Genomic DNA, 16,251 nt, shown 5'->3' with positions numbered 1-16,251 from the left:
CAAAAAGCAAAGCGTTTTGATCGTTGTATTGTACCGTTATTTATATTGGTTAAAACAAGTATAATCAACGCCATAGATAGACAATTATTCATATTTTATTAATGCACGAATATTTTTAATTTTTAGGTAAATGACATGTTACAAACTATATATACAATGATTGTTAATAATAATCAAACAGACAAAAAATACACATATTTTCGTATGCAACCGGACGTACTTTAATTTCGTAGTAAATGTCTGACAGCTAAGAGACCAACCGATAAATAATAAAGGAATAAAAAAAATGCAAATACAACGAATTGAGGGAAAGTTGTCAAAATATAAAGAACACAGACATTATTAGAGTTTACGATAAAGATAAGATAACTTAACAATATTTAGAAATAAAATAAATAATGAAACATTTAGAATAGGAACATTTAGATTAAACTCACAATATAAACAATGCAAATTAGACAAAAAATAAAGACCAGAGAAACATGCATTCTTAACATATCATAACAAGATATATAGATCGACAACTTGTTAGAAATAGTGAACGGCAGATGAAAGCATAAGAACAGAAACATTTGGAATAATTGTCATATAAAGTACAAGTACAGATGTGATAATGAAATATGGAGAACAGCGACATTTGACATCATGCAAGCAACTATTGGTGATGAATGTAAGAAACATTGTACAGTTGTTTATCAATTTAGCATGCTCGACAAGAAAGTTGCAGGAATGTTTAAGACACACTGATTTGTATTAATCAAAATCTTTCTATGCGCTCATATGCTAGAATATGTTACATTTGTTTTCATAGTTCAATGAATATCATTAAAAAATAGTAAAATCAATATGTCATATTAGTCCGTTATTCTATTGCACATTCAAGATTCGATTAAGTCCTTAGAAACGATCCTCCAATACAAAAAAAACAAAAACGTTCACAAATGTTGTATTGAAAAATTAGCAAAGTTCAGTAGCACCAGGGTTCTCACAAAGGAATTTTGAAGGCAAGTCTTTGTCAATCCAAATGCTGGGAATACTAATGTCTATCGATGTCTAAGTCTGAAAGTTAATCATTAGTGTCTGTATATATATAGTTGTCACGGAAACTTCTAGAACACTCTAGAAATTGAACGTCCTAGATAGTTACAACGGAAGATTCTAGTAAAATGTAGAAGTTTAAATTACGCATCTTTTATTAGGATCATTCTGGAATCATTATGTAAGTCAAATGGAAAGTTCCAATCATTCTGTGATTGTTCCAGTGATTTCTAAACTGCACAGTTATAAGATTATTTTGTTAACAACTATCAGGCCACACAAAACAAATTAGGCCAACTTTAATAAATATAATAATTACAATATCATAACAAAAAATGCTTTAATTTGGCAAAAACATAATATAAGGATTATGACTTCGATTCAGACCTTCTTTGACTAGGTACACCAGTTCTTGTGCTGACATTTAATGGCTTACCTTGATTATTGCGGCCGGTTCCCTGTACCATCTTAAACTATAGCCGTTGTGTAAAACCAAAATTGTTGAATTTAGCATTCTAGACCAATAAATAAAGGCAACAGTAGTATACCGCTGTTCAAACTCATAAATCCACGGACAAAAAACAAAATCGGGGTAACAAACTAAAACTGAGGGAAACGAATAAATAATAGAGGAGAACAACGACACAACACTACAATGTAACACACACAGAAACGGACCAAGCATCAGACAAAATCCCACGAGAATCACAAATATAACATCAAAATCAAATACATGAATTAGGGATAGACAAGTACCGTGATACGTCTTATCGCAATTCCCATTCATCATTGTTGCATCGAGTCGTTAATATGACTCATGTTTTTCAGTCTTTCCGCGGGTTATTATAAAAAAACACACTGATAACAACTATCAGGATTATAATTGTAAACTCCGTAAGCATGGTCCGTTTCGATAGACTGATCATTGAAACTTGTAAAAAAGTCAAAAGGCCAAAGACAGTACAAAGCATTCGAAGTTGCCATTTTTATTGGACTTTCACTTCTTGAATTTAACTTTGTATATATATATATACATATGTAAAACATTCGTTTTGATAATATTTATAGCTACAAAATGTTATTTTATGGTAAATTATTATGAATAAGAATGAAACTAATAATTATATTTGTGAATTTCCTAAATATAAAGTACGAGAGTCAGTATGGTTTTAAATGTATTTTGAATTTCCATAGTCTCCTTTAACGAAGCAATTTTAAAATCACTCACGAGTGAGTGTTGACCTCACTTCATTATTAAGATACTGTACACTGACTGCTAATCGTGTCGGTGTCGTTTATTTCCGTACACGCAAAGAACAATATATACACTTCCAAATGCAAACAATACCTGTTATATGTGTTAGTTATTTAAAATATAGATAAATAGATATATTTTGCATTATACTTAACCAGTTATATACATTTACAGGTCGTAATCATCAATAATTTAGGGAAAAAGTGCATCCATTATTTGTTTTTGAATTTGAAACAATTTTTTGTTCTTAAATCAAAATCTTGTATAGATTTGCTTTACATCACAACCACGATTTACACCAGTAAGTGTTGTAAAAGGATAGTTAAAGGTTTAAAAGATATATGGACTAGGTATTACATAACTTTTCCTTTCGTTTATAGCTGTCATTGTTTTTGCATCAAAAGAGTCATGTTTCCAAAATTTCAAATAAGTCCTGCCAATAACAATACTTAAATAAATAGGAATATATGATATGATCAAATTGACTAACAGTCCGGGATTTGAATAATTCTTGAACAACTTAAAAAATCTGCAGAAACAATAAAGGACTTCTGCGGGTGCGGGAATTTCTCGCTACATTGAAGACCTATTTGTGAATTTCTGCTGCTGTCTGTTCTATTGTCGGTCGGGTTGTTAGTCTTTGACACATACCCCATTTCCATTCTGAATTTTATTAATAGTAAAGGAGGAAAATCATACAAGTACAGGGTACCTATAAAGTACTTTAAAATGTCATTGAATTATTGGAATTTTGTCATGTTTACAACCGGAAATATTTACATGTAATTAGTAAATTTTTCAAATGTTCTGTAACATATTTGTGAATAATTATGATAATTATCAACTTTATTTGTCTGCAAAATTTGTTGAAAAAGTACATTGTCTCATGTTTATATGAATTATGAAAATGCTATGGTATACAAATGAACATTTAACTTTATAAACTTTGGTGTTTGAATGGTTTTCTATGCATGTACTCAAAATAACGATCATTAACCTTGTCAAGCATAATTGTGAGTGTTGATCTCACTTCATCTTTAAGATACTGTACACTGACTGGTAATTGTGTCCGTGTCGTTTATTTCCTTACACGCAAAGGACAATATCTACACTTCCAATTGCTAACAATACATGTATATAGCAGCTCAATACTATTTTAAGCATTTTAATTCTTTAAATATAGGTAGAAAATAAAACTCATATGAACTTTAAAAAATGATAGGACTCCTGATATTAGGCACGATCATTGCATGAATACTGGATGGTCAAAACAAGTGGAAACCTACGATATATATAAACGGCACTCGCTGAGGTGAATATCGTTTGATAGCCATACCTGTTATATGTGTTAGATCTATGTGTAAGTTATTGAAAATAATGATTAAAAGATATATTTTGCATTATACTTAATCAGTAATATACATTTATATGTCGTAATCATTAATAATTTGAGAGAAAAAAAATCGTTCATTATTTTTGTGTTCTGAATTTGAAACATCTTTTTGTTCTTAAATTAAACTCTTGTATAGATTTACTTTACACCACAACCACGATTTACACCCGTAAATGTTGTACAAGGATAGTTAAAGGTTTAAAAGATCTATTGACTTGGTATAACATAACTTTTTCTTTCGTTTATAGCTGTCATTGTTTTTGCATCAAAAGAGTAATTTTTACAAAATTTCAAATAAATCCTGCCAATAACAATACTTAAATAAATAGGAATATATGATATGATCAAATTAACTAACAGTCCGGGATTTGAATAATTCTTGAACAACTTAAAAGAAAAAGAAACAATAAAGGACTCCTGCGGTTGAGGGAATTTCTCGCTACATTGAAGACCTATTTTTGAACATGTTTGAATTTCTGCTGATGTCTGTTCTATTGTCGGTCGGGTTGTTGGTCTTTGACACATTCCCCATTTCCATTCTGAATTTTATTAATAGTAAAGGAGGAAAATCATACAAGTACAGGGTACCTATAAAGTACTTTGAAATGTCATTGCATTATTGGAATTTTGTCATGTTGTACAACCGGAAATAATTACATGTAATTAGTAGATTTTTTAAATGTTCTGTAACATATTTGTGAATGATTATGATAATAATAACTTTATTCGTATGAAAATTTGTTGAAAAAGTACAATGTCTCATGTTTATATGATTTATGAATAAGTATAGTATACAAAACAGCCCATGTCAGGAGCCTCTGGCCTTTGTTCGTCTTGTATGATTTTTAATTTTAGTTTCTTGTGTATAATTCGGAATTTAGTATGACGTCCATTATCACTGTACTAGTATACATATTTTTAGGGCCAGCTGAAGGACACCTACGGGTGCGGGAATTCTCGCTACAAACCCATTGGTGGCCTTCGGCTGTTGTCTGCTCTATGGTCGGTTGTTGTCGCTTTGACACATTCCCCATTTCCTTTCTCCATTTTAAATGGTATTTGAACGGGTTTCTAAGCGTGTACTTACGATCACAATTGATTAATCTTGTTTAGTATTTTTGTGAGTTTTGAATTCACTTCATCTTTAAGATACCGTTCACTGACTGGTGATCGTGTCTGTGTTCTTTTCCCATTACACCCAAAGAACAATATCTACAATTCCAAATGCAAACAATACATGTATATAGCAGCTCAATGCTACTTAATGCATTTTCAATCATTATATATGGCTAGAAAATAAAACTCATATAAACTAAAAACATAAAAGGACTTCTGGTTTTTAGCACGATCATTGCATGAATACTTGCTGTATATCAAGAGACCAATACAATGGCCGTAACAAGATATGAGTGGTAGTGATATTAGTTATTATTTTTTATTCAATCCTATGTTCAACGCATGATAGAGGTTATTTACATGTTCTTCATATTCTATAACCGGACAAATCGATTTAATACTAAACAGAAGATTTCATTATACATTAGCGTGTTATTATCATGTATATATATATATTTTAATTCCACCTGGATGAAATGCAGTTTACAATTAAAAGTCATATTTAAAAACAAATCCACGTAATCTATAGGTTTTGTGAGTTGTTGAAACGTATTGACCCATTCCCGATATCTTAATTAATATTAGTTTGCTGTACATGCAAAACAAATACAATAAATTGATTGCGCTGGTAAACTTATTAATCATTACAAAAGTGAAACAATAAAAAATGGTAACCTTAAGATTACCTTGTTACATACACGAGCAAATGGTATAAGTTGAGATACATAAATACTGTAAGATGGTGGGAAGGGAACGTGAAGTTCTATAGATGGATTATCAACGATAGGAAATGAAAAATCTTCTTTTTCATCATAAATATGTGTATTAAGCTTTCCGTTAGTGATATATATATATCAAGATCGAGGAAAGAGAAGTGGTCATTGTTAGTATATGCTTTATTTAAAGTAAGTTCAACAGTATGATTTTTTTTAGTATACATACTATAATCGTTATTATTTACAGCCAGTTTATCATCAAAATATCAAAAAGTATCATTAAATGTTTCACAAATGATATCGGATATGTTCCATACGTCGAAACTACAATTCCCTTCCCTTTCATGAATGTGACCTCATGTAAAAATGAAAAGGACAAACAGACAAACAATAGTACACTGGACATAACATAGAAAACTAAAGAATAAACAACACGAACCCCACAAAAAACCAGGGGTGATCTCAGGTGCTTTAGAAGGGTAAGCAGATCCTGCTCTACATGTGGCACCCGTCGTGTTGCTTATAAGATAACAAATCCGGTAAAAAGTCTAATACGGTAGCAGGGTTTCCGCTGGCGGTCGCCATTTTCGCAATTTGCGAAAAAATAATAATTGTGGCGATAAAAATTCGTCATTTGCGAAAGAATTTGGCCAAAGAAATATATAGAACGATTTATTTTCCTCCATCTTGTTTATTTACTTTTTTCGAGTTTCTCGGACTTTACCCGATCAGACAATATTCGGAATTCACCTTGACCTCATTAAGGTTTGAACAGAAAATCAATAATCAGCTGATTGCATTTTATAGCTATCGACAACAAAGGACTATATTAATAAAGGTGTTGATTGAATTGTTTGACAAAATGATACGGTTAAATGGCTTCTGCTAATTGTCACATACAGAAGTTATTCACCACTTTGCGACGCACGTGTTTGAAGCAAACTTTTGACGTCTCCTCCGCTTTTAAAGATAGTTTTGAAAAGAAAGCTGTTGGTGTGACAAAAAATGTCCAAAAGCAAGAAAAATCTCGGATTTAAAACTTTTAATTATCCTTTGACTAAAATATCGGTAATTGATAAGAAAGACGTTTTTAAAGTCGTTTGAGAGAATACACGTGTTTCAAGCCTAGTTTTACGTCTCAACATTTTCATTTACGATGGTCAAGAAAAGAAAACTGTCGTTATGAAAAAATCTATCCAAAAGGTTGGCTCGAATGAGAGTAGCCCTTCAATGTAATGACTACACATGAAACGAGGTATCAGTTTCATGTGATAAAAGCTTTTGTTTTGTTGTAAAAAGACTTCTTAGTACAAAAGGGAACATCAGTATTTTTCTTTTAAAGAAACTTTTCCTACGAACTATACTGGTATTATATAATCAAAACATGTCCATTAATTTTGTTATATTCCAGGACGTATATCTTCTTTATTATTAAAAGTATAGTGGCCCAATCAATTAGAAAAGTTGTTTAAAATACAATGAATAGTTTTCCTTTTTAAATTAAAAATATCTGCTGTTTTAAAGTAAATTATTAGTGTTTATTCACTAACATGTAAACTCTAAAATAAGTTTGAGAGCATAATCATAGACACAATGGGCAAAATCATCTCATTTAAGGGAAAGGGGGAAGGGGGGGGGGGGGTATGGGTAGAAAAAAATGTAAATTTTAAACGAAAATATGGTTATGTTATTTGGCGAAAAAAAAAATAAAGTGGCGAAAAATATTGTTTTGGCGAAAGAGGTGGCGAAAAAAATAATTGACCCAGGGGAAACCCTGTACGGTAGGTTACATTCATGCAAAGGAAGGGGATTGTAGTCACGTCGTACGGAACATATACTGTATAAGCGCACATCTACGTGTCCGCCAGTGCATTGCAATTTTTATAGTTGATTAAACTTTATTATTACATTGGTTGCAATGAATTATATTGATTTCCCAGTTAATGAAATAAACGTATAAAAATAAGATGTGGTATGATTGCCAATGAGACAACTGTCCACAAGAGACCAAAATGACACAGACATTAACAACTATATGTCACCGTACGGCCTTCAACAATAAACAAATCCCATACCGCATAATAGTGGTTATTTCACTCTCTGACGTCATACATCAATAGCGTTTTCAAGACGTCGATAACGGCGGATCAAAACATATTGCAAATGAGTCGAAAAAAGATATATTTCCTTCCATGTTTAACATTGATTTCTTAAAAATTGTTTTAACTAGTCATTTTCTTTATTTAATGTAATAAAGAAAATAACTAATTAAAAAATTCAAATATCGAAAAATATTCAACTCGTGATCGAACAATACAGATAATTAACTCATGCGCTACGAGCATTCGTGAATTAATGTGTTGTTCGGTCACTCGTTGAATATTTTTCTCTATTTGAATTCTTCGATTAGTAATTCTATAGCAATTTTTAAAAATGTCTGAATACAATTGTTTGCTTACTTTTCCTCTGCATATGCAACAGATTGAAACAATGTATCTAAATATAGCTTTCAACGTGCAAAAACGTGTTCGTTTATAATAGGACAAACCCGCGAACATTACTACATATACATATATATATATATATACATTCATAAATACATCACTTACAGTTCACATGTTCTGAGTTGAACACCAAAATGAAATTTTTATTTGTACTTGCCATTTTCATTGTGTGTGCTGGTGCAGTGACAATTCATCAAGTTAAAAGTAAGACTTCTTTATCGTTATTTGAAAATATATTATATTTTTTGTTAACTAGGGACAAGAATTTGCTGTTATCTTATTTTTTTTCTTCAAATTTGTAATGTGGTTTTATACACTAATTCAGAATCAAAGTACAATTATGTATGTAAAACAAAGTTTAACTCTTTTTTAGTTTAGTTTTTTTCAAGTTGATTACAGTCTGGTTTTGAATACAAATGACAGCATTTAGATGCGTATTTTTCAATCTAATTTCAAACGAAATTGTTTAGTTTTATCTGTTTGTTTAACAACCTATGATAAAAAGTAGTCATGCTTACTTGATTTTTACAGTTCTAAATTGTCAGTAAAATAATCAAATTTCTAATATATACTTTTCCTTTCTCAATTTTATTTTCATATTATTTAAAATTCATTTACTTCTGTTTAATCTTATTGCGCATACCAAACGCTATAAAACTGACTAGTAAATAAATGATAAAAATATAGGTTGACTGGATCAAATTTCTAAAGAATAGTCGTTCAGGAAATGTTAAAAAGAAAAAATTAAAACACCAAACGAATTGATATTAACTGTCATATTTCTGATTTGAAACAGTTAAATATGATAAATTTATCTTGGTGTTATAGCTTATCAAACCTGTAACTTCCATAACAGTCACATATACATCCATTATATTGACCATTATTGGTGAACAAAACTGAAAGACATAATAAGTAAACAGCAGTCACATTATGCTATAACTAACAGTTAACCAGCAGGAATGTAAACAGAATTTTTGTTTCTCTACATTTTCTAAGATTAAAACAGGGATTCTCAAAAAATAAATACATGTATAATATTTGTATCAATTGCATATCTAGATACACGTCAATGCAAAGCTGAAGGTGGAATATGTAAACAAACGTGTGCTGTAGATGACGAAGACACAGGTCCATGTTGCCGCAATAGTTATAGATGTTGCCAACCTACATGTATTGGTATGTAAACCGCATACTCATGTTACTATTGATTGATTTCAGGTGGTTCATAGAAAACGATACCATTTTTTCGTTAATTAATTTTCTAAAATAAATGAAAATAAGGTAAACCTGTGTGTGATGTTAATGAACAAGATACAGGAATAGGACTTTTTTGCAATCCAAACAGATGTTGTGAGCCGCCATGCATTGGTATGTAACAAATATCTCCCCCGTTGTATAGTAAAGTAGACCACTTTATTTTTTTTAAACAAGTATTGTGCAAGTAAATGTAATTAACATGTCACTTCCATACATCTAAGTAAGTAAAATGTGTGTCACAAATACTAGTTCTGTTTCCAAGATTCGTTTACCTTTTTTAATGAGAAATGGTCAGACAATTTCAGGATTTTTACTACTTACAGATCATGTAGATAGACGTAGGAAAATATTGAATGAGTGCCAATGAGACAACTCTCCATCCAAGTAACAATTTATTAAAGAAAACCATTATAGGTCTTCAACACAGAGCATATATGATTGCTATTTTTGGCTATACGCACAACCAGGTTCAACCCACCATTTGTTTTATTTAAATTCCAATGTTATAGTTCATTTCTTAGTGTGTTACATTTTAGTGGTGTGTTTCTGTTGTGTCGTAGTTCTCCTCTTATATCTAATATGTTTTCCTCAGTTTTACTTCGTAACCCGGATTTGTTTGTTTTTTCTTAATCGATTCATGATGGTTATATATCTCAACTTGTACGATTCGCTCGTGTATGTAACAAAGTATTAGATTTTAGCGAGAAAAATTTATGTATTACTGAAAAATTATTACATCAGGGTTTATCGATATCACAAACCGGTCAAAACATTTACTAAATTTTATCAACGGTATAAGGAAATAATTCGTAAATACAACTCAACATGCAGACATCTTATATGTTCAGGTATTTCACATCCAATTTTTTATGGAAATATTTTTTTTTTAAGCACAAAAATGTCAGTATTCACCTTAGAAACTAACAAAACCTTTAAATAGACTCATTAAAAAGGGATATAGTTACGATACTGTTGTCAGGTCATTAAAGATTGCATATTTTGGCTTTAATATTGATTCACTTATAGGGTCTTTGCATTGGAACTAAACACATTTATGTAAAACAAAACAGTTGTTGGCATGACACGGGTTATGTTCTTCTCATATATTTTATGATAGTATGATACTAAACTCCTAACGGGAGGGATTGTGCCTGATATTCACATGATGAAGACATAATCTTTCAATCAGTTTAATTGAGGTCTGGAGCTGGCATGTCAGTTAATTGCTAGTAGTCTGTTGTTATTTATGTATTATTGTCATTTTATTTATTTTCTTTTGTTACATCTTTTGACATCGGACTCGGACTTCTCTTGAACTGAATTTTAATGTGCGTATTGTTATGCGTTTACTTTTCTACATTGGCTAGAGGTATAGGTGGAGGGTTAAGATCTCATAAACATGTTTAACCCCGCCGCAATTTTGCGCCTGTCCCAATTCAGGAGCCTCTGGCCTTTGTTAGTCTTGTATGATTTTTAATTTAGTTTCTTGTGTATAATTCGGAGTTTAGTATGACGTCCATTATCACTGTACTAGTATACATATTTTTGAGGGGCCAGCTGAAGGACACCTATGGGTGCGGGAATTCTCGTTACATTGAAGACCCATTGGTGGCCTTCGGCTGTTGTCTGCTCTATGGTCGGGTTGTTGTCGCTTTGACACATTCCCCATTTCCTTTCTCAATTTCATTATGAATTTTGAACAGCGGTATTCTGCTGTTGCCTTTTTTTGGGTAGTGAAAAGAGAGACAAAATAACAACACAAAGTCATGTTTATTAAAAAACAAAAAACTTATCATTTAAAAGCTTCAGTAGATTGCAACTGTAAAAGTAGTACTTCCGACTGTCATCCGACAACTGAGTATCAGGACAACGCTGGAAATTGTTCAGGAAGTGATAAATGTTGCAAGCCCTGTTGTCGTAAGTTTTTGTATCAATCAAAACATAGCATACACCACGCGATTGATCACTAATTCAGTGAAATTTATTTCGCTAAACGTATTGTATACATAAAGATTTAACCATTGCATCAAGTATGAGACAATATTAATACTCTCAAGACTGATAGATTTTTAAAATTAAAATCGAGAGTCGACGAGCGTTTTGAATAGTAAAATTTAATTGTCGAGATTGAATATATATCATATGGAACGAGGTTTGATGATGGAATCTGTTGCTCTTTTGACTTTGAGACGATATGCAGATATCTTACACCTTCTTTTCAAATTTCCTATTAAAAGATATATTCTTTTTATGTAATGTCATCAGGCATTGCCGCCACTTTTTCACGATGACGTAATATACTTGCAGAGGAAAGTAAGAACATTGGAAGTCATAATCAAATTCTGAGTAATGAATAAATGAGATCAAATGAACAACACGTCGTTTAATTAATAATAATAATAAATGGATCAGTGAAAAGATGTATTGAAAAAATAACACAAAAGCACACTGATAGTTTTAATAAAGCCTGGAATTATTTTTGTATTCCAATGTGTAATTTATATTAACTATTAATAAATAAGAGTTAAAACGGGATGTTTTAAATTGGTTCGTTTTTGTCTATGAAACACATCATGGTCATGAACATTCGCGTATGGTCCAAATACTCACATGGTTCGGAAAGAATACATGTAGCATACCGTATAGCGCATTATTTTTGCGGTGTGTAAATTTTTTATTATTTTCGCGGATACAATAAAATCGCCAAAAATAAATTCCGCCAGTGTACATTCAAATATATTCATAAAAGTTTTGAATCCGCCAGAATAATAACTGCCAGAGTATTTCGTATTCCTTTTTCATTGCGAATTTTGAAATTTTACACCTGCAAAGATTACCCGCTATAGGGTATAACAATTTCTTTAAATTTTCTATAATTAATACATGATTAGGGTATATTTTATATGTCGGTGTTGTTTAAAATGTCATTTAGGTTCATTTTGTAGGTTTCGACAGTTGTTTTTCAAGATGTTGTTCAATGGCAAGGTTACCATGTTGTTTTACAGGTTTTAACAAGATGAAAAGTAATGTTTTATCTTTTAAAAACAGACATCTATGTTGATACAATAATTTTTCGAATAAACATGTACATTTTTTACCATTACAGTTACATGTGGTGGAACTTTTAAAGGGCCAGAGGGAAGGTTTACATCACCTCATTATCCTTCAAACTATTGTAATGAACAACTATGTACTTACATCATAATAGTTGAGGAAGGATCTAAAGTAATGTTGAACTTTACTTTCTTCAGATTGGAAGACGGTTTTTTTGATACAGTTAAGGTATACACATATATTAAGCAATTAGATTACAATAAATATCATGCTATATTAATATTATTCTTGCATTCATACTTGTTTTGATAATGCTAAATATTAGAAAATAGTAGTTTTATACATGTTTAATTCGTGTAGGATGTAGTTTTTTTTTGTGTTTTCTTGTATACAAATAGAGATGGAATTATCAAAGGTTAAACAAATAGTTCATTAAGCCTAAAATCGTGATGTAAAATAGCAAGGTCGAAGGATAACAAGTGTACAAAACATTTTACATATAACCATCATCAATCATTATAATGAAGCGGTTGATTCAGAATTTGATTCCGAAGATTCAGAAACTACTAAATATTACAAAATAGTAGTTTTGTCAATACATGTTTAATTCGGGTATGCAGTAGTATAACAAATACCAATCATTACAATGAAGCGGTTGATCTCAGATGATTCAGAAAGTATTTATATGTTGATTTATATAGTGATACCCATAGTGATGGTGGACGTGTCGATGTGATATGAAAATTTAAACATTTTTACATATTTATTTTTGAGTAGGTTTATGATGGCGACATTCAGACAGATACATTAATGGCAAATTTACATGGTGGACCCTTTGAAGGATTAGCATTTAATTCGACTTCCAACAAAATGATAATTGTCTTCACGTCTGATTCTAGTTTTGTCTATAATGGGTTCAGTGCCATTTATAAAACAATAAAGTAAGTGGAATTTACTGTAAACCCATACTCTAACTTCAAACAAAAGTGGAGTTTACCTCGAGTCTGATTACAGTAAATAAAGATAACAGTAGTATAGCGCTGTTCGAAATTCATAAGTCGATTTAACCAGCCCGGGTTACAAACTAAAACTGAGGGAAAACATAGATATAAGAAGAGACACAACAGAAACACAAACTTAACATGTAACACACAGAAACGAACTATCATATAACATTGGCAATTTTCCTGACTTGGTTTACTTTATATCAATAGATATAGGAAGATGTGGTGTGAGTGCCAATGAGACAAATCTCCATCCAGATAACAATTTTAAAAAGTAAACCATTCTAATTACAGAAAAACCTATCATTAGGTGAAAGTAACAGCTTATCAGATGATTGATAAATTCGTTCATTACAAAAGGTTTTATGAAACTCAAAAAGGATACGAATTGACTTATATATACCAGAACAATCAATAAGTGATACATGGGTTATACAAACCAGAGCAATCAATAAGGGTTCATGGGTTCTGCCGTTTAGATTATACCATATCATATGAAGTCAAGATATTGACTCAAATAGTCTCCTACATTAACCCGTAGTGTCTTTCATATTATTATATTATTTATCTTTCTTATGACAGAATGATATACATACTGCAAGAACATTTATGTCAACGTAAAATGATAATAATTTTCTGATTGAATCAGAATAAATTAAATTACAATGATTAATGAGTTGCTATCAACAATAACGGTTTGCAATGTGTACGCACAAATTTGTGAATAGAATAGATAAGGGTAAACAGATGCAGTACACAATATAAAGTAAAGTACAACTGTAAGATGGCATTGATCATATAGTTGTATTGCATTTAAATACTTAGCTGTATATGGCAGACCATTTAAGAATTGTGGACCTCATTGCTCTTGAACTTCTTTGTATTTAAAGTTCTTCGGATTCGAGCGTCACTGATTAGTATTGTGTAGACTACACATGCGTCTGGCGTAAATACAAAATATGATCCTGTTATCTATGAGGAGTTTATATGCAAATATAAGAAACTACTCAACTAAATATGAAAAAGCAGTGTGGTGCTATACCTTAACACAATGAGAGAGCACAGTGTTCTTAAAATAGATAGTTCTTACTATCAACATGACGAAGCAGTGCGAAAATTCACATGATATTTGGACAATACAATATCAATTTTGCTTCACTTTGTAACACTTTATAAGTACGACATAAATAAAGGCAACATACTACGTTCGAAAACACAAGCAATAATTTAAAAGGCCAACTGATTGAAATGTATTATTAGCTAACGGTATATAGAAATTATGCATATTTATCACAATTATAAATTTGATAGCTACACCGTATAATTCACTAATCACTGTTCATTATACGTATTGAATATTATTGTGTCTGCAAATAATATTCTGTAATGACTAATGAAGTATCGATCGTTATCAATAATTAATGGTATTTGTTATTATCATATATGCATAATATTCATTTTTAATTTGAAATCCTGCTTCTTTTACAGATGATTTTCTCACATGACCTGCACAAAGTGGAAATAATATCAGAAAAGAGTTGATAATAAAATATGTTACTTCCAGCATACTTTGTTTTCCTAATGCATTCTCATTACTTTGACAAAAGAGGGACAAAAGATACCAAAAGGATAGTCAAACTCATAAATCTAAAATAAACTGACAACGTGATGTCTAAAAATAAAAAAATAAAAACAGACAAACGATAGTACACATGACACAACAAAGAAATTCATGATAGGAAATATAACCTTTAAACATTTCGGTATCTGATGAAGTCAAACTAGATCTTGACACCTCAAATGTGAATTGAAACAATTCTGTTCGATATGTTTAAGAAACGTTATCATCAAAGGGTAATAACCTCCTTCGAGAAGAACTCAACTCGTTCGGACCAATGAAAGATTGATAGATTGTTTTAAATCAGTCATACTTTTTTGAGAATGTAATAGCCAACAAAACATGTAAAGTTCTGTTTTTACTTATTTCAGCCATGTTTATGATTCCGTCGTAGCGTCAATCATTCGGTATTGCGGTACGTCCCGAAATTGGTTTCTATTCTTCTATATGATTCTTATACACAGAGATTTGAGTTTGTGTGGCGTAAATTTTAAAATGGTTCTAGGGTTCTGCTCCCTTATAAATGGAAAAATTTACCTGTATCAAATGTTGTATACTTTATACATAATAAAATTGAGAATGCAAATAGGGATTTTGTCAAAGATACAACAACCCGATCAGCGAGTAGACAACAGCTGACGGCCACCAACGGGTCTTCAATCCAGCGATATCCCGCACCCGGAGGCGTTCTTCAGCTGGCCCTTATACAAAAATGTATACAAGTTTAGTGATAATGGAAGTCATATTAAACTCTGAAATATAAAGAAGAAACTAAAATAAAAACTCATAAAAGACTAACAAAAGCCAGAGGCTCGTGATTTGAAAGACGGACGAAAGGTACCAGAGGGACAGTCAAACTCATAAATCGAAAATAAACTGACAACGGCATGGCTAAAAATGAAAAAGGCAACTGACAAACAATAGTACACATGACACAACATAGAAAACTAAAGAATAAGCAACACGAACCCCACCAAAAAAAAAAAACAGGCGCAAAAACTAGGCAGCGTTAAAAATGTTTTTTTTAAAGATTTCTAGCCTTCCCTAAATCTCTAGCCAATGTACAAAAAAGGAATAACACTTCGAAGTAACAATTGTTATTATCACAAGCTCTGATAGTGGGAAGCGTCACCTCAACGGATCTAGAGTTATGTTCCTTTGTAAGTGTTATGCAAGTAAAGACATCATATTTGTCCATAGACGCAGTTTTCAAACTTAATACCCTTAAGATTGTGAAGGCAGTCGGCTCCATGTTTCAAAGGAAATGTTCATGATTGTGAAAAGAAGCTAACG

General features: G+C 31.3%; 2 protein-coding genes across 2 annotated transcripts in view; both read left to right on the top strand.

Annotated features, from left to right (window-relative positions):
- LOC139502861 (fibronectin type 3 and ankyrin repeat domains protein 1-like) overlaps positions 1-16,251 on the top strand; it is a 406,467-nt gene that overhangs the window by 238,027 nt on the left and 152,189 nt on the right. The gene's annotated exons all lie outside the window — the stretch shown is intronic.
- LOC139502858 (blastula protease 10-like) lies at positions 8,116-14,904 on the top strand. Its single transcript, XM_071292485.1, has 6 exons — positions 8,116-8,226; positions 9,085-9,201; positions 11,086-11,199; positions 12,389-12,564; positions 13,114-13,277; positions 14,829-14,904. Exons 1-6 carry the CDS (start codon positions 8,157-8,159, stop codon positions 14,830-14,832), a joined length of 645 nt encoding a protein of 214 aa, XP_071148586.1. The 5' UTR covers positions 8,116-8,156; the 3' UTR covers positions 14,833-14,904.

This window comes from Mytilus edulis, chromosome 14 (assembly GCF_963676685.1).
Source record: "Mytilus edulis chromosome 14, xbMytEdul2.2, whole genome shotgun sequence".
Taxonomy (NCBI): domain Eukaryota; kingdom Metazoa; phylum Mollusca; class Bivalvia; order Mytilida; family Mytilidae; genus Mytilus; species Mytilus edulis.
The sequence above is the reverse complement of the archived record's forward strand: the minus strand, read 5'-3'. Positions and strand labels throughout refer to the sequence as shown.